At 43.0% G+C, this 20,130-nt stretch overlaps 1 protein-coding gene across 3 annotated transcripts in view; it reads left to right on the plus strand.

Annotated features, from left to right (window-relative positions):
* The first annotated feature begins 3,123 nt into the window (after positions 1-3,123).
* trip11 (thyroid hormone receptor interactor 11) overlaps positions 3,124-20,130 on the plus strand; it is an 82,864-nt gene continuing 65,857 nt past the window's right edge. For all 3 annotated transcript variants that reach the window (XM_078234313.1, XM_078234315.1, XM_078234316.1), the window contains exon 1: positions 3,124-3,537. In XM_078234313.1, coding sequence (XP_078090439.1) covers positions 3,411-3,537 — 127 coding nt within the window. In that variant the 5' untranslated portion in view covers positions 3,124-3,410. The remainder of the gene's footprint in view (positions 3,538-20,130) is intronic.

Consider the following 20,130-nt stretch of genomic DNA (forward strand, 5'->3'; position numbering starts at 1 on the left):
GGGTCTGCACCGACAACAATTCCACCCAGACTCTATCCCTGAAAGACCACATATTTACCCTGCTAATCCCTCTAACATAACACACCCCCCGGGACACTAAGGGGCAATTTAGCATGACCAAACAAACTAACCTGAATATCTTTGGATTGTGGGAGGAAACCGGAGCACCCAGAGGAAACTCATGCAGACATGGGGAGAATGTGCAAACTCCACACAGACAGTCACCCAAGCCGGGAATTGAACCCGGGCCCTGGAGCTGTGAGGCAACAGTACTAATCACGGTGCCACCATACCGCCCATATATAATGCCATGATTTAAGATTCTGATTTTTTGTTCTCTCTTTGTATGAATTGGGTGTTTATGACAGTGAGAAATTTCTGGGTAGGGTATTTTTCGAAACATAGGAACTGGAATAGGCCATTCAGTCCCTCAATAAGATCATGGCTGATCTGTGGTCTAACTCCGTGTACCTGCCCTAGGCACATATCCCTTGACACTCCTGCTCAATTAAAAATTAGTCTTATCTAAATCTAACAATTGAACCAGCATCCACCACCCTTTGAGGAAGAGAGTTCCAAACCTCTACCACCCGCTGGGTGTTGAAGTGTTTTCTAACATAATAAAAAACAGAAAATCCTGGAAAATCTCAGCAGGTCGGACAGTATCTGCGGAGAGAGAATTAGAGCCAATGTTTCAAGTCTTCATGACCCTTCATCAAAACATTTTCTGTTTTTATTTCAGATCGCAGATGTTGGAGGGGGTTGAAAGATTCAAAGGGTTCAGATTTTAAAATGTGCGTGTTAAGTTGATTGGACATGCTCAATTGCCCCTTATTGTCAGGGAGATTAGCAGGGTAATGGGGATAGGGCCTGAGTGGGGTTGTTGTTGGTGCAGGCTCGATGGGGCTGTATGGCCTCTTTCTGCACTGTAGGGATTCTATGATCCTATTCTAGCATCTGCAGTATTTTGCCTTTATCTTCATGTTTTCTAACATCTTTCCTGAATGGCTTGGCCCTAATTCTTATTTGAGCTGACGGCATAAATTGGTCCAACTTTTTTTTGAACAAAAACAAAAGGTGAATGGTGATGGTGGCTGATTTTCACCAGGTTTCTGTCCTTCCATGCTTATGTTCAGAAAGCCCACCAATGACTCTACTTTCTCAGGAGGCTAAGGAACTTTGGCATGTTCGCTGTGACTCTTACCAATTTTTACAGATGCGCCATAGAAAGGATCATTTCTGGATGTTTCACAACTTGGTATGGCTCCTGCTCTGACCAAAACTGACTCTGTCTACACTTCCTACTGCCTTGGAAAAGCAGGCAGCATAATTAAGGCTCCACCTAACCCAGGCATACTCCCTACCACCTTCTTCTATCGGGAACAAGGTCCAAAAGTCTGAGGTCACATACCAGCCAACTCAAGAACAGCTTCTTCCTTGCTGCCTTCAGACCTTTGAATGGACCTACCTTATATATTAAGCTGATCTTTCTCCACACCTTCGCTGTGACTGTAACACTATATTCTGCACTCTCTCCTTTCCTTCTCCCCTATGTACTCTATGAATGGTATGCTTTGTCTGTAGCATGTGCAAGAAACAATACCTTTCACTGTATCCCAATATATGTGACAATAATAAATAAATTAAATCAATAGAATCCCTACAGGGCAGCATGGTGGCTCAGTATTGAGCACTGCTGCCTCACAGCTCTAGGGACCTGGGTTCAATTCCTGCCTTGGGTCACTGTCTGTGCGAGTCTGCACGTTCTCCCCATGTCTGCATGGGTTTCCTCTGGGTGCTCCAGTTTCCCCCCTCAGTCCAAATGATGTGTTGATTTAGGTGCATTGGACATGCTAAATTCTCCCTCAGTGTACCCAAACAGGCACAGGAGTGTGGTGATGAGGGGGTATTCACAGTAACTTCCTTGCAGTGCTAATGTAAGTCTACTTGTGATACTAATAAATAAACTTAAACTTGAAACTTAAAAAGTCTTTCTACACTTCCTGCTGCCTTGGAAAAGCAGCCAGCATAATCAAGGACCCCACACACTCTGGGCATACTCTCTTCCACCTTTATCTATCAGGAAAAATATACAAAAGTCTGAGATCATGGACCAACCAACTCAAGAACAGCTTCTTCCCTGCTGCCATCAGGGAATGGACCTACCCTATATTTAGTTGATCTTTCTCTACACCCTAGCTGTGATTGCAACACTACATCCTGTACCCTCTCCTTCGTTCTCCCCTATGTATTCTAGGAATGGTATGCTTTGTCTGTAAGTGTGCAAGAAACAATACTTTTTGCTGTATACCAATACATGTGGCAATAATAAATAGATCAAATCAATAGAATCATAGAATCCCTACAGGATAGCACGGTGACACGGTGGTTAGCGCTGCCTCCTCATGGCGCCAAGGGCCAGGATTCAATTCCTGGCTTGGGTCACTGTCTGTGCGGACTCTGCACTTTCTCCATGTGTCTGCATGGGTTTCCTCCGGGTGCTCTGGTTTCCTCCCACAATCCAAAAGATGTGCTGGCTAGGTGCATTGACTATGCTAAATTCTCACTCATTGTACCTGAATGGACGCCGGAGCGTGGCAACGAGGGGATTTTCACAGTAACTTGCAGTGTTATTGTAAGCCTACTTGTGACTAATATATTTTAAAAATTCAAGGACTTGGCTTCCACAGCTTCCTGGGGTAAAGAATCATAAGATCATAAGACAGGGAATAGGATAGATGTATTGGCCATGCTAAATTCTCCCTCAGTGTACTCGAATAGGCGCCAGAACGTGACGAGAAAGGGGATTTTCACAGCAACTTCATTGCACCGGTAATCTAAGCCGACTCGTGACACTAATAAATAAAAAGTGACAATAATAAATCAAACCAAATCTCTCCTGAAATGCTTTGCCCTAATTTTTATTTGAGCTGAGTTGACGGCATGAATTGGTCCAATTTAAACAAAGCAAAAGGCGGACTGACAGTGCCTCTGTTCTCACCAGGTTGCTGTCAACCTAAAGAATTGTTGTTGGTCTCCCACAATGCTGTGCGGTATCGAGCCCCAAGATGGCGGCGGTGAAAGTGGTCTATCTCCCGCTCTGTACCCAGGGTGCTGGGCGGCGCGCAGCTGCTGACGCTGACAATATGGCTGCCGTTGAGTTGGCAGAGCCGGAGTTGAGGAGGGGGATGAGGCGGGAGTAAGTGAGGGACGGAGGAGCAAGAACAACAACAACAACAACAACAACCAAGCGGCTCGGCGGCGGCACTGATACAGTGGGCCGGGTATTCAATCGCTCCGTGCCTCCCCCTCCCCGCGGCTGTCCCGGAGGCCGGGAAGCCAGGGACTCGGTTAACCCCGCCGGCCGCCTCCTTCTCCTCCAATTCCCGGCCTCCCCACCGCTCTCAACCATGTCTTCTTGGTTCGGCGGCATCGGCTCGGGCTTGGGCCATGTCGGGGGCAGCCTGTCCTCCCTGACCGGGCAGCTCTCCAGCTTCACCAAAGACATATTGGCAGAAGGCGCCGAGGAAGTGCAAGGTGAGGAATCCGTTCCCTACACAGAAAAAAGCTGCAGACCAGACGTGCCACAGTGGCATCTGCAAACGATGGCATTACATTTTATCATTAGTTTTCTGAATGCCTTTGAGCTCACAGACATTTGTAGGCAATGCATTCTTCCATATGCTTCCACAACAGCTGTTTGGACAAGTGTCACTGCAAGTACTGTTTTTGTCTGCAGTTATCCTGCTCTGGAGGAGACAGATGAATTGGGGTTTTTTTTAGGTCAATTATAAATTAGTGAGTCGGTGAAGTTGTCAAGATCAGATTTTTGAATTATTTTATTATTCATAAGTAAGACTTACATTAACACTACAATGACATTGCTGTGAAATTCCCCTAGTAGCCACACTCCGGCACCTGATCGGGTCAATGTGACTAACCAGCATGTCTTTCAAACTGCGGGAGGAAACCGGAGCACCCGGAGGAAACCCATGCAGACATGGGGAGAATGTGCAAACTCCACACAGACAGTGACCCAAGCCGGGAATCGAACCCGGGTCCCTGGCGCTGTGAGGCAGCAGTGCTAACTGCTGTGCCACTCTGCTGCCCTATTATTGCCAATCTCTCATTGTCAAGACAACTGAGTGGGTGGCTCACTTAAAGAGGGCATCAAGAGTCACGGGGAGAATGTGCAAACTCCACACAGACAGTGACCCAAGCCAGGAATTGAACCTGGGTCCCTGGTGCTGTGAGGTAGCAGTGCTAACCACTGTGCCACTATGCTGTCCTATACATCATTCCCTATTATGGATGTCTTCTGTTCAGTTGGGCATGACTTTGGTATATATTAGATGTACCAGAAAATATTTACAAATATATATCTGTCTCTCCCAAAGAAAAACTGGAAAATGTGTTTGTATCCTTTTTATGTGGAGTTTGAGATTAGTAGTTATCTATAAAATTGTTTAATACCTGGTAGTGTTTGATTATTTCAGATTTGTTTACAGATTATGAATTGCATTCTACAATAAGGACATGTTCACTGTTGCCCTTGCCTCATTCAGCTCTTATTGAGAGTGATCTCCGACTGCATAGTGTTTTGCATATAAGCATAAACACAATTTGAAACGATTTCTGATGTAAGGTGATGCATCCTCAGATGCGATCAGACCGATGATACTAACAATACAAGCCATAGAATGCCTACAACACAGAAAGAGGCCCTTTGGCCCATCATTCAAATAAAAGTGTAAAGGTAAGCCCTGAAACTACGGGCTAGTCAGTTGAACCTCCATGGTGTGGAAGCTTCTGGAAATGATAATGCAGGACAAAACTGATAGTCACTTGGGCAAATGAAAGTTAATGATGGAAAGCCAGCACATAATTCTTAGGGGACATCATGTTTAACTAATCTGCTGGAGAGATCTTTTGATGAGCCAACAGAGAGGGTTGGTGAGGGTAAGGTGTTGATGTGGTGTGCATGGACTTCCATAAGGCATTTGATCTACTGCCTCTCAGCACAGTTGTGAGCAATGTTAGAGCTTGTGGAATAAAGAGGAACAGCAGTACCATGGCTGGCGCAGACACAATGTGCTGAATGACCTGTAACTTGCACTGTAACTTTTCTATGGTTCTATGATCCCTCTGCTCCTGCAGTTCTTTAGAATTGTACTCTTATTCTATATTGTCTCTCTGCAATCTTTCTACCGAAATGAATCTCTTCACACTGCTCTGTTAAATTTCATCTGCTACTTGTCCACGTAGTCCACCAACATACATTATTTTGAAGTTCTACACCGATTCTCCTCACAGTTCACAATATTTCCGAGCTCTGTATCACCTGCAAATTTGGAAGTTGTGCCTTCTACACCAAGTTCTTGGTCATCATTACAAATAATTGGCAGGAGTGGCAGGAGATGAAGAGTATTGGTTAATGGATGTTTATTGGACTGGAAGAAGGTTTGCAAGAGTTCTCAGTGGCTGTGTTAGGGCCCCTGCTCTTCCTTATTTGTAATGATGACCAAGAACTTGGTGTAGAAGGCACAACTTCCAAATTTGCAGGTGATACAGAGCTCGGAAATATTGTGAACTGTGAGGAGAATCGGTGTAGAACTTCAAAATAATGTATGTTGGTGGACTACGTGGACAAGTAGCAGATGAAATTTAACAGAGCAGTGTGAAGAGATTCATTTCGGTAGAAAGATTGCAGAGAGACAATATAGAATAAGAGTACAATTCTAAAGAACTGCAGGAGCAGAGGGATCATAGAACCATAGAAAAGTTACAGTGCAAGTTACAGGTCATTCAGCACATTGTGTCTGCGCCAGCCAAAAAAAAGAGAAAAAATAAACCGCTCATTTTAATTCCACTTTCCAGAATCAGGTTTGTAGTCTTGCAGGTTACAGCACTACAGATGCAGATCCAGGTACCTTTTAAATGAGTTGAGTGTTTCAGTCTCAACCACCAACTCAGACAGTGCATTCTTGATGCCCACCACACTCTGGGTGTGGAAGGTTTCCCACGTGTCCCCTCTAATCCTTCAACAACCACCTTAAATCTATCCCCCCCTGATAATTGACCCCTCAGCTCGGGGAAATAAGTCTTTCCTGTCTACTCTACCTCAGCCCCTCATAATTTTGTGCACTTCAATTAGGTCACCTCAGCCTCCTCTGTTCTAAAGGAAACACAGTAAGAAGTTTAACAACACCAGGTTAAAGTCCAACAGGTTTATTTATTTGTTGGACTTTAACCTGGTGTTGTTAAACTTCTTATTGTGTTTACCCCAGTCCAATGCCGGCATCTCCACATCATCTCCATCATCTCCACTACCATAAAGGAAACAATCATAGTCTATCCAATCTCTTCTCGTAGCTACAATTTTCAAACCCTGACAACATTCTTGTAAATCTCCTCTGCATTCGTTCCAGCGCAGTCATGTGCTTCTTTAATGTGGTGACCAGAACTGTACACAAAATTCCAGCTGTGACCTAACCAGTGTTTTTCCATCATTACATCCCTGCTTTTGTATTCAATACCTCATCCAATAAAGGAAAGTGTTCCATATTCTTTCTTGACCACCTTGTCCTTCTGTCCTGCCATCTTCAAGGACCTGTGGACTCCAAGGTGTCTCATTTCCTCAAACCCTCTCAATATTTTCCCCATTTATTGAGCATTCCTTTGCTTTGTTTACCCTTCCCAGATGCATTACCTCAGGACTTGGGTGTACATGTGCACAAGTTATTGACACGACAGGTTGCAAGAGCGGTTAATTCTAAGCTTTATTATTGGGGCACAGAGTACAAAAGCAAGAAACTTGTATTAAACTTGTATGGAACAGGGGTTTGGCTTTGACTGGAGTGTTGCATTCAGTTCTGAGAGCAACGTTTTAGAAGTGATGTGAAGGCATTAGAGAAAGTGGTTCCAGGAATGATGAACTTCAGTTGTGAAGATAGATTGGAGAAGTTAGAATTGCTTTACTTGGAGAGGAAGAGGTTAAGAGGAGATTTTGTCATACCAGATTCTATGCAGAAATGTAGATCCCAGTGGCTAAAGCACTTGATCATTTCCAACTGTGATGAGGTTGAAGTTTAGTGTGTACCACGGTGTAAATTAAGACTTAAACTTCTCTACTTTAGGCATTGATAAAATGTATTTCCTGATTGAAGTTGCCAGGAAAGGTTTAAAGCAGGCTTGTCCAATCTTTTCGCTCTGGGGCCACATGCATAATTTTTTTACTCAAGGACCAGTTAGCAAATTTTGGACAGGTGGGGTTTGACAGTCACTGTCTTGTGGGCACACACCAACGGTCTCACGCTCTCTCTCACTTGCACGCTTTCTCTCTCACTTGCTCTCTCTCTCACTTGCTCTCTTGCTCACAAAGGCACCCATTCAGTTAGCATCTTCACCCCGATCCCACCTAAATGAAAAAGAATCTTGGCCCAATGTGAGTTTGCCCCCCCAGGCCTGCCAAGACCTCACCTTTCCCAGCCCCCGATGTTCTTGTCTCCCAGGCTCCATTCCCAAAGTGGCACCCGGTCCTCACCGTTCTTTGGCTCTCCGGGTCTATCAGCAGCAAACGCAGGTGAGAAACTGTCTCGAATTGGTGGAGCAACTCCAACTGGAATGGGGGTCCAAGCAGAGAGGCTTTGTGGCCTACATCTAGCTGGTTTAAAGACATCCGGTAGGTCCTTATCTATTCTACATGACCTTGGTTATACTCTCTGGTTGCCATTCAACCTGTTGCATCGGTGTAAACAGTTTTCCAAGGTACATGCAGAACCCTGTGCAATTTTGAGGCACGCAAATGTGTGTGTCTACGATCTCAGTGCATTTATTTAAGCTCTGGACCTGTTTCTGAGGTGTGCAGGAGGTTTTAAGATTTTTGACTTGACTTGTGTTGCCCAGAAGTGTTTACCGCATGCTTGAGACTCCCATTTTCAGGTGTTGGTCCACAGACACTTTGTGAGTTCGGGTGGTATTACACTGTGGCAATGTTTCAACTGTTTATAACTTTCCAAAGTGGAAACTGCTTTGGAATGGTTGCAGAATAAATGAGGTTTCGTGGGAAATATTAAGGACAATGTGATTTTTTAAAAAAATCAAGAGCAAAGAAGCTGCTAGCATCTCAGGATGTTTGGCAGAACCAGGGGATGTGATATTGAGAGACAAGCTCAAACTAAACAATTGGTTCTCTGCAATCATCAATTTAACTGATGCAATAAAAGGCTGACAGTGAGCATTCTTGAAATGAAGGTGATAACTTGCTAATTCAGAAAAGGACCAGGGAGAGTGGCTTTTGTGTACAGGCAGAAGTAGGATAAAAATGGTCTGGGCATGGAAAAAAGGTAAAGGTGGAGGAGAACGATCACCTTTGTTTATATAGCCCAAAAATGTCTTTGTCCTGATGCAAAATCCATCCCTTTCCCCTCCCCCACCGGGCCATCTGTCACTTGTTGTTAAGCTTTACAACATCTTTGTTACCATCTCTCCAAGCTCCCTTTAATCTCTCTTCTAGTTGCTCCATCTGGTCTATTCACTTCAGCCATTCTGTGAGGGAGAATTCCACATTCTTACCACCGTTTGCTGGTGACTATCCTACATTGATGGCCTCTAGTTTCTCCTCTTTTACAAATGGAAACTCTCTCTGTGCCTGCTCTATTAAAGTCTTTCATGATTTTAAAGACTTCTATTAAGCCATCCCTCAGCCTTCCCTTTTCAGAGAAAAGAGACCCAACCTATTCAGTGATTTTTATTTTTGCTTACAAAACTCTGTTACCTGTGTTTTAATTCGAGCAAGTCCCGTTTCCCCATCACCCCTTGCCCTCACTGACCTACATTGCCTCCTGGTAAAGCAGCATCATCCTTGTTTTCAACTCCCTTCACGGCCTTGCGTTTCCCATCTCAGTAATCTACAGCCCTCCCCTCTGGTCATGCTTAATTATAATCGTTTCACCATTGGTGACCGCACCTTCAGTTGTCTGATCTGGGCCCTAAGCTCTAATATTCCCACATGACTCCCCTCTGCCTTGCTTTCCTCCTATAAGATGCTCCTTAAATCTTACCTCTTTGACCAAGCTTAATCCAATCCAAGCATTTGGTCATCCAACCTAATATTTCCTTATAAAAGAACATAAGAAATAGGAGCAGGAGTAGGCCATCTAGCCCCTCGAGCCTGCCCCGCCATTCAATAAGATCATGGCTGATCTGACGTGGATCAGTACCACTTACCCGCCTGATCCCCATAACCCTTAATTCCCTTACCGCTCAGGAATCCATCCATCCGCGCTTTAAACATATTCAGCGAGGTAGCCTCCACCACCTCAGTGGGCAGAGAATTCCAGAGATTCACCACCCTCTGGGAGAAGAAGTTCCTCCTCAACTCTGTCTTAAACCGACCCCCCTTTATTTTGAGGCTGTGTCCTCTAGTTTTAACTTCCTTACTAAGTGGAAAGAATCTCTCCGCCTCCACCCTATCCAGCCCCCGCATTATCTTATAAGTCTCCATAAGATCCCCCCTCATCCTTCTAAACTCCAACGAGTACAAACCCAATCTCCTCAGCCTCTCCTCATAATCCAAACCCCTCATCTCCGGTATCAACCTGGTGAACCTTCTCTGCACTCCCTCCAATGCCAATATATCCTTCCTCATATAAGGGGACCAATACTGCACACAGTATTCCAGCTGCGGCCTCACCAATGCCCTGTACAGGTGCATCAAGACATCCCTGCTTTTATATTCTATCCCCCTCGCAATATAGGCCAACATCCCATTTGCCTTCTTGATCACCTGTTGTACCTGCAGACTGGGCTTTTGCGTCTCATGCACAAGGACCCCCAGGTCCCTTTGCACGGTAGCATGTTTTAATTTGTTTCCATTGAGATAGTAATCCCATTTGTTATTATTTCCTCCAAAGTGTATAACCTCGCATTTATCAACGTTATACTCCATTTGCCATATCCTCGCCCACTCACTCAGCCTGTCCAAATCTCTCTGCAGATCTTCTCCGTCCTCCACACGATTCACTTTTCCACTTATCTTTGTGTCGTCTGCAAACTTCGTTACCCTACACTCCGTCCCCTCCTCCAGATCATCTATATAAATGGTAAACAGTTGCGGCCCGAGTACCGATCCCTGCGGCACGCCACTAGTTACCTTCCTCCAACCGGAAAAACACCCATTTATTCCGACTCTTTGCTTCCTGTCGGATAGCCAGTCCCCAATCCACTTTAACACACTACCCCCAACTCCGTGTGCCCTAATCTTCTTCAGCAGCCTTTTATGGGGCACCTTATCAAACGCCTTTTGGAAATCCAAAAACACCGCATCCACCGGTTCTCCTCCATCAACCGCCCTCGTCACATCTTCATAAAAATCCAACATGTTCGTCAAGCACGACTTTCCCCTCATGAATCCATGCTGCGTCTGATTGATCGAACCATTTCTATCCAGATGCCCTGCTATCTCCTCTTTAATAATGGATTCCAGCATTTTCCCTACTACAGACGTTAAGCTGACCGGCCTATAGTTACCCGCCTTTTGTCTCCTTCCTTTTTTAAACAGCGGCGTAACATTAGCCGTATTCCAATCAACCGGCACTACCCCAGAATGCAACGAGTTTTGATAAATAATCACTAACGCATCCACTATTACCTCTGACATTTCTTTCAATACCCTGGGATGCATTCCATCCGGACCCGGGGACTTGTCCACCTTCAGTCCCATTAGTCTACCCAGCACTGCCTCTCTGGTAACATTAATCGTATTAAGTATTTCTCCTGCTGCCAACCCTCTATCGTTAATATTTGGCAAACTATTTGTGTCCTCCACCGTGAAGACCGACACAAAAAACGTATTTAAAGACTCAGCCATATCCTCATTTCCCACTATTAACTCCCCCCTCTCGTCCTCCAAGGGTCCAACATTCACTCTAGCCACTCTATTCCTTTTTATATATTTATAAAAACTTTTACTATCATTTTTTATATTAATTGCTAGCCTAGCTTCATAGTCTATCCTTCCTTTCTTTATCGCTTTCTTAGTCTCTCTTTGTTGTTTCTTAAATTTTTCCCAATCACTTGTTTCTCCACTATTTTTGGCCACTCTGTACGCAGCTGTTTTTATTTTAATACTCTCCTTTATTTCCTTCGTTATCCACGGCTGGTTCTCCCTTTTCTTACAATCCTTGTTTTTTGCTGGAATATACTTTTGCTGAGAACTGAAAAGGATCTCCTTAAAAATCCTCCACTGTTCCTCAGCTATCCTACCTGCCAGCCTGCTCTCCCAGTCTACCTTAGCCAATTCATCCCTCATCCTATCATATTTCCCTCTGTTCAAACAGAGGACACTGGTTTGAGACCAAACTTTCTCCTCTTCCATCTGAATCAGAAATTCGACCATATTGTGGTCACTAGCCCCAAGAGGGTCCTTCACAATAAGATCCTTAATTCTACCTACCTCGTTACACAATACCATATGGTCCAATGTCATTTTTATAATGCTCCTGTGAAGCATCTTGGAGTGCTTTATAACGTTAAAGGCACTATATAAATGTAAATTGTAGCCTGGATATGTGTCAGTTAATTTTTTTTTGTTTCTGTTTGTATCTTCTATTCAAACCTTACTAACGGAGCTATGAAGCCTAGGTTATTTTGGAAGTTATAATCAATGGAAATAACAGAGCAGAGTGGAAACTTAATGCTGAAGTCAAAATTTAAAACCAAGCAGCATAAGGAGATTAGGTGATCAATAATGTTGTCATAGAGATACACTTTAAGAAATGTCTTAAAGGATGAGAGAGAGGTGGAGAGACTGAGGTGGATATTCTCTGGAATTAGGGCCCAGGTAGCTGAAGGTCACTAATGACGTAATTCAAATTGGGGATGCGCAAGAGGCCAGAATTGGAGCAGCTCCGAGATCTTGGCGGGTCATAAGGCTCGAGGAGGTTATTATGATAGTGAGGGGCAAGGCGACAGAAAGATTTGAAAAGGATGAGAGCTGTAAAATTGAGGCATTGCTAGACCCCGAGGCAGTGTAGGGCAACAAGTACAGGGATGATCAGTAACCCAAACTTGGTGAGAGTTAGGACGGCCACAGCAGCAAAGTTTTTTTTTAAAAAAAGAGTTCAAGTTTATGGAGGATGCAAGATGGGTGGCTATCCAGGAGAGCATTGGGATAGTTAAGTCCATAGGTAACAAAGACAGGGATAATGGTCTCCGTTGCATGTGAGCTGAGACAGGAGCTGAAACAGGCAGTGTTATGGAGGTGGAAGTAAGTGTTGGTGATGGAGCAGATTCATGGTTAGAAGCTTATCTCAGCGTCCTATAGGAGACCAAGGTTGTGAGTGGCTTGTTTGTGCAGTCCGACAGCAGTTTGTGACAGCGCAGGAGATGGGTCTTATCAGCAAGGTGAGTTTGCAGAGTGTGTTAGACGAGATTGGTGATAAAGATGTGAGTTCAAGCCTTGGACAATAAAATAAAGCAGAGTCAACATGGTTTTATGAAAAGGATATCATGTTTGACAAATTAACGCATGTCAGAGTCAGGATAAAAGGGTTATTTTAGCAAACTAACTAGTGGAGTGCTATAGGGAGCAGCGCTGGGCCTCAACTATTTACGATTCATCTGAATGACTTGGATGAAGGGACATGTATTGTAGCCAAATTTACTGATGATACAAAGGTAGCTAGGATGTAAAGGACACAATGAGCCTGCAAAGGGATATATATGGATTAAATAAGTACTGGATAAAATCTTGGCAGATGGAGGAAAATGTGGGAAATAGGGGGGAAAAATATTATTTAAGAGGAGAGAGATTGCAGAATGCAGTACAGAGGGATCAGGATATCCTCATAAATCACATGCAAGTAATTAGATAGGCAATTGAACTGTTTGCTTTATTGCAAAGGAGCTGGAAGTCATGCATTGGTGAGACAGGTTATGGAGTTCTGTGTATAATTTTGGACTCCTTATTTGATGAGGGATATAGTTGCATTGCAAAAAGTTCAGAGAAGGTTGATTCCTGGGATGAAGGGGTTCCTGTGAGAAAGAAGAATGAGAGATGATGATTTTTTAAATTCATTCATGGGATGTGAGTGTCGCTGGCTGGGCAAGCATTTATTGTCCATCCCTAATTACCCTTGAACTAAGCAGCTTGCTAGGGCATTGGGCATTTGTTAACCGCGTTGTCATGGATGGCAGATTTCTTTCTCTGAAGGACATTTCTGAACCAGGTGGGTTTTTACAACAATCGACAATGGGGGTCATGGTCACCATTAATTCCAGATTTTTATTGAATTCAAATTTCACCATCTGCTGTGATGGGATTTGAACATCACCCTGTGTCCTGGATTACTAGTCCAGTGACACTACTATTGCATCATTGCCCCCCCCTTATTGAAACTTAATAAATGTTGAAGGGGCTTGACAGGCTTGGTGCTGAGGATATTTCCTCTCCTGGGGGAATCTAGAACTTGGGGGCACAATTTTAAAAATAAGGGATCTCCCATTTAAGAGAGCGATGAGGAGGAATTTCTTTCCGAGTCATGAGTGTCTGGAATTCTCCATTCCAGAAAGCAGTGGAAGCTGGGTGATTGGATATATTCAGGGCTGAGTTAGACAGATTTTTGATTAACATGGGAGTGCGAGTTATGGGAACAGACAGGAAAGTGGAGTTAAAGCCACAATCGGATCAGCCATGATTTTATTGAGTGGCAGAGTAGTTTGCTCCTGCTCCTGTTTCTACTGGGGTACAAGAAGTTTGGCTTAGTGGGCGAGGGGAAGGGAGGGAAACAGCAGAGACAACTGAAGGAGTGGACTAGATCTTAGCAATCTAATGGCAAAAAATTTCAGGAGCTCCTCTCGCTGCTTGGAAGCTAAAGTAGAGGAGGTAGGGAAGGTGGTTGCATTCCAGAATTGTGTAGTTTTGGCTAAGGAAAGTGGGACCTGGTGATGTGTTATGTGGTTCAGCCGGATATGATGGTGATCTTCAACCCAACAATCCACGATGCACTGATTTCACTGAGTTGATGATTGTGGTGTATATGGCAGTTTGAGCTCAGAGTTCGAAGGTGATAAAGTCATCCAACTCAGTGTTTACGTGTTTGAGGTTAGGTGGAATACTTACTGATGGTTGTAAAACCTTTTGCTTTGGGGGAAAAAAGTTGCTACAATGACTGGTTTATTTTAGAGCCACGTGATGTTTTAATATATTGGCTGGGTTTCCAAAGTGAGTCGTCACCTTGGAAATAAAGATTTATCTTTCAATGTTAAGCAGTAATACGTTCAGAACATTTGTCCTGTCAATGTCTTAAAATGCTTTGTACAATGCAGCAACTGTTATGCAGGAAATGCATCAGATGTTATGCAGGAAATGCATCAGGGCGGCACGGTAGCACAGTGGTTAGCACTGCTGCTTCACAGCTCCAGGGACCTGGGTTCGATTCCCGGCTTGGGTCACTGTCTGTGTGGAGTTTGCACATTCTCCTTGTGTCTGCGTGGGTTTCCTCCGGGTACTCCGGTTTCCTCCCACAGTCCAAAAATGTGCGGGTTAGGTTGATTGGCCGTGCTAAAAATTGCCCCTTAGTGTCCTGAAATGAGTAGGTTAGAGGGATTAGTGGGCAAATATGTAGGGATATGGGGGTAGGGCCTGGGTGGGATTGTGTTCGGTGCAGACTCGATGGGCCGAATGGCCTCTTTCTGTACTGTAGGGTTTCTATGTTCTATGGCAAGGGCATCATAACAAGCAACAAAGGAAAATAATCAAATAGTTTGCTTCCCCTGGTGTGGCGATGAAAGTAGTGTGAGGACACCAGGATGACTCCCAACTCCTTTTCAGACGATGTCATGGGATCTTTACATCCATGTGAATTGCTGGAACAGAAAGGTGGAACCTGCATTGGTTTTGGAGTTAAAGATTGGGACCAGGTGTTTCCATTGCATTGTATTGGTGCTTTTTCAGTGCAATTTGCATGAAATCGGCCTCGCAGGTAGAGGAGGTGGTTAAGAAGGCGTATGGTGTGCTGGCCTTCATCAATCGAGGGATTGAGTTTAGGAGTCGGGAGATAATGATGCAGCTTTATAAGACCCTCGTCAGACCCCACTTGGAGTACTGTGCTCAGTTCTGGTCGCCTCATTACAGGAGGGATGTGGAAATTATTGAAAGGGTGCAGAGGCGATTTACAAGGATGTTGCCTGGATTGGTTGGCATGCCTTATGAGGATAGGTTGAGGGAGCTCGGTCGTTTCTCCTTGGAGAGACGAAGGATGAGAGGTGACCTGATAGAGGTGTACAAGATGTTGAGAGGTATAGATCGGGTGGATTCTCGGAGGCTTTTTCCCAGGGCTGAAATGGCTGCTACGAGACGACACAGGTTTAAGGTGCTGGGGAGTAGATACAGAGGAGATGTCAGGGGTAAGTTTTTCACTCAGAGGGTGGTGGGTGAGTGGAATTGGCTGCCGTCAGTGGTGGTGGAGGCAAACTCAATAGGGTCTTTTAAGAGACTTCTGGATGAGTACATGGGACTTAATAGGATTGAGGGTTATAGGTAAGCCTAGGTAGGTAGGGACATGACCAGCGCAACTTGTGGGCCGAAGGGCCTGTTTGTGCTGTATTTTTTCTATGTTCTAAAAGATTGCATAGTTTTAAGCACAAATTAAATTCAGTGCACATCAGGTTTCTGTGATCTATTTCACTAGTTTAACCAACATGACACTAGAAGTTGGTTCTGGCTACGAAACTGGCCGTGCCCCCAGATCGATCTAATCACCATTGAGAATTTCTGCTACTCGTGCCTATTTCCAGATATCAGAGGAGACTCCAAAAATTAAGCATATTTTAGATGCGTGGACTTGAAAAGGTGCTTTTTAAAAGCTTTTGCATTTTAATAAGAGTATCTACTGTTCACCAAAGTAACTAGTAAACAATTCCATATCATTTTTACAGTAATTTTCAGTAATTTATATTGCGTTGCTCACAGGATACTTTGATTTAAAATGCTTAATTTTTGTGATAATTCTGTTGACACCTGTATTAATCTCACTGCACCTGGTTACCACTCTTAAATATAATCAAGCTATATTTTTAAATGCAAAATGAAAGCAAAGTATTATGTTCTGAAAAGCTGCATCATTGCGATGGCTCAAGTTAGATTTTAGTGTTCGGTCGCAGCAAATGGAGCTAGAGGGAATATAGTTCTCAAAACTGGGGCAATTTTTACTTGGATCACTGGTTGGGCTGAAAGCTGTAGTCCAATCAGGCTAAGGAGAGGATTTCTGGGAAGGAAGCAGGAAATATTGCCTGTGGCTTGTGAAATAACGCATAGCGACTAGATTACGTTGGTGTATGTGTTGTGTGGATTTGTGGTTCTCTTGCTTGTTAAGTAGTTTACGCAGCTCAAAGCTCTTGTGTCTCCATATTTCTTGTTTGTTCATGTTGGTCTCGCAGGAAATGTGCTGCATTTACATCCCCGAGCAGGAATCTTACGACTGTTATGCCAAGTTCCTGGTGCTGTTCCTTGCCTAGCATTTACTGCAGTGACTGTTTGATCCATTGTGATTCTCTGCCATACAGCATGATTAATTTTGTGATGCTTGATTTACCTAATGAGTGTAAACACATCAGCAGTTAACAGATGATCACTGCTGAAATCATTAACTGTAAACTGACAGTTTGCATTTCAGTCCCCCGTTTAATCCCACACAATTTGAATGTTTTTTTTTATAAGCTCATCATTAGTGTTCAGAAACAAAACCGTATAAATCAAATAAACAAGCTTGTCCAACCTATTTGCTCGGGGAGGGGGGGTGGTGCACATTTGCATATTTTCTTAATCAAGGGACCAAAGAGCAAATTTCAAAATGATGAGGTTTGGCACAAAAGTAAACTGAATTTAAAAACAAATTTGTGGCTTTAAGGAAAGAAACAACTGCTGACCAAAAGTCAGCATTGTCATAAATTGTTACGTTTAAAAAAAGTGAGAGAGGGTCAGTGCATGTGGGTATGTGTTGGTGTATGGCGAGATACCTGAGACTGGGCATAAATTAGACGCCTACTCACCCCACAAACAGTCTCTCACTCCCACCCAAGGTCAGTTCCATGTCACTGAATTCCTACAGAATGCTATTCTGTTGCAGACACAGTATTAATCTGGCTGGCCCAGTTAAGTTTCTGGTAAATGGTAACCCCATGATAAATATTCAGCGTATCATTGTTGAACACCGTGGGAAGATGGTTAGATTTTCTCTGGTGGTAGGTGGTTTTTGCCTGGATCTTGTGTGATCTGAATGTTACTTGTCACTTATCAACCCAAGCTTGAATGTTGTCCAGGTCTTGCTGGATTAAAGCATGGACTGCTTCAGTATCTGAGGGATCTCATATGGTACTAAACATTGCAATCACCAGTGAACATTTCATTTCCACTTATGATGGAGGGAAAGTCATTGATGAAGCAGCCGAAGATTTTTTTTAGGAGATCTAACATTCTTTTAAAAAAGAGAGAAAATTATACAATACTGATCCTATGTAAGATGTGGTTATTGGAAATCTGAAAAGGAAATAGAAAATACTCAGCTGGCTTGGCAGCGCCTGTAGAGAGAAAAACAAAATTAATGTTTCAGATCATGATTTTTATCAAAGCCAATTCTTCTGTGGGTATTCTTCCTTCATCCTCCCCAAAAGAGTAACGAGTATAACTCCCAACAAAAACATTTAAATTGAAGAGAAAACGGAGGCTGAATAAATAGCTCGGAATAGGATAAGTGGCTACAGAGATAAACTGAGATAGTCAAATACTTCTTTAGAGATGTTTCCTGTACATGTGGAGAGTTGTTTGGATAATAGGAGACTAGGATTAACTCATGGGAATATGAAGATGGAAGAATATTTTGGAGTTTTTTGTGACGATACTTTGGGGAATAGTGAGTATTTATGCAGAACTTTCTCCCCCGAGGTGGTTGATGTACTCCATAGCGGGGTTTGTGAAAGGAGCAGGTTTGATATGGCAGTATAGCTATTCCCATGCGTTTCTCTCTTGTATTTTTAAAATGAACCCTGGCATGATTCCAGTTGAGCTGTGTTGATATTTTAATGTGTAGATGCTGGCGTTGGACTGGGGTATATTTTAAAACAAGTGTAGGTCACTGCTAAGTGATAAGATTTTTTAGGAAATCATTAATGTTTACAAATTAAACTTCTTTAGCGAATATAACAATGAGGATGACAGCAATGCCAGAGTTAATACTTTTAACATTGATCTCAGTTGAATGCAGTTATAAAAATGAAGGAATTGTGTAGTCCTGTGTGTACACAGGTGAATGAAGCCTGATAAGTCTAGCCCTGTGGTTTTAGAACAAAGTTTCTCTTACCCCGCTGTTACTAATTTTGAGCTGATCTCTCCTATAATGTGTGGAGTGCCTTTGCAGCCCAGTATCTGGATGTATCGTAGTGTGATCCAGTGCTTTAGTCCTTTATTGTACAGACTGGATTCTCCGATCTTTCAAATGATCTATGTATGGTTGGTTCTTCCATCATATGGAAGGCAAACTGAGCGATCTAGTGAGACAGATCTACTGGTTAACCAGTGAGCTGGTTCATTTTACATAAAATGTATGGTTGAGTGGACTGCAGGTTTGAGTGATAGTCCAGATTGTCCCTTGTGACCCCAAAAATAATTAATTCTGCACACCTTTCCTCTGACATGGCCCAACCTTCACATCATAAATCAGCATCGCTGAACTGACAGGTTCTCACTTGGGAAGAGAGAGTTCCTCCGCCCCCACAACCTGCATTCTCTGTTTCAAACTCAAGTCTATCGCAAATTAATGATTTCTCAACTTGAGATTAAATCAAAGAGCAAATTTGTGTTTTTCCCCCACCACTACCCCTAACTCCCCAAACCCGCAGCCTGTGTAAATTGGCTCACAAAGTTACTAAGCCAGATACATTTTGGATCGGGGAAACTGTTTGGCTAGGCATCCTGCTGCGCTCAGTGAGTGACATCAGTCTGACGTTCTGTGTAAACCTTTCTGGAATGTGCTAATACCCTCTACTATGTCTGAGAAACACATTTTTGTTTGTGACTTCCTTTACTGATGGACCGAACCTACATCCTGAACAATTTACAAGTTGTGCGAGTTCATCCAATGTGTGCCCAAATTTTAATTTAATTAGCACCATAATATGAATTTCGAGTCCCTTTTTTTAGACAAAATTCTTGAAATTGAAATTGCCACTTGTTCAAAATATATACAGTATAAATGGTGTGTGTGTTGCGGGCAACTATTTTGGGGATTGCACTTCTGATCTCAAGAAAGCGTAATTATGTTGGACTTAAGTAGAAGTGTATGTTTATAATTAAATTTGTTCATATCTTAGTCTTGAGTGCACAGGGCACCAACTGTGATTGTGCAAGATGAGGTATATGTAGTCTAAGTGTAAAAGTCAATTTTGAACAGTTGTAAATAATTGTGTGACTAATACAGGAATACTGATACTGTGATAGCAAAGAATAACTGATGCACATTTGCAAACGTGGAGAGTTCACAGGTGACGTATAACCTTTGTGGCTGGACTTAACTGAACTCCCCCTGAATGATGTCGTTCAATGTGAGTGATTCTTGTAATTCTGACCAGGTTTGATTGAACCTTTGCAAAGAAATGAGACATTTTCTGAAATATTTGGATAAGCTGCCAGTGAATAGCAAAAATTGGGTTAAATCCTCGATAATTCGTCCCAATATTCAATTGTTAACCCACTAAATTGTCTTGACTACAATTTATGATTATACTGTAAAGTAATGGATTGTATGTGAGGTGTTTTGAGGCATTTTTGAGAGGCATAATAAGGTGTTATATAAATGAGAGTCTTTTATATGTTAAACAGTCATTATCTATTTCAAACAGTCATTGAAGTATGCCCAGATTTAATTCTGGGGCTGGCTTTTGGCCTCCTTAGTAAAATGTGACTGAAGTAACTTTTCAACCAGCTTCATTTGACCCTACAATACTAAATTCAAAAGTATATTGAGAGCATCGAATCACCAATCAGTGCGGGAGAAGGGACAGAATTGAAAAATAACTAAAGCTTTGTCCTTTTTTCCCCCCCTCTTGTTTGCTTTATATAGTCCTTTATAAAAG

The sequence above is a fragment of the Mustelus asterias genome, chromosome 18, assembly GCF_964213995.1.
Source record: "Mustelus asterias chromosome 18, sMusAst1.hap1.1, whole genome shotgun sequence".
In the NCBI taxonomy this organism is placed as follows: domain Eukaryota; kingdom Metazoa; phylum Chordata; class Chondrichthyes; order Carcharhiniformes; family Triakidae; genus Mustelus; species Mustelus asterias.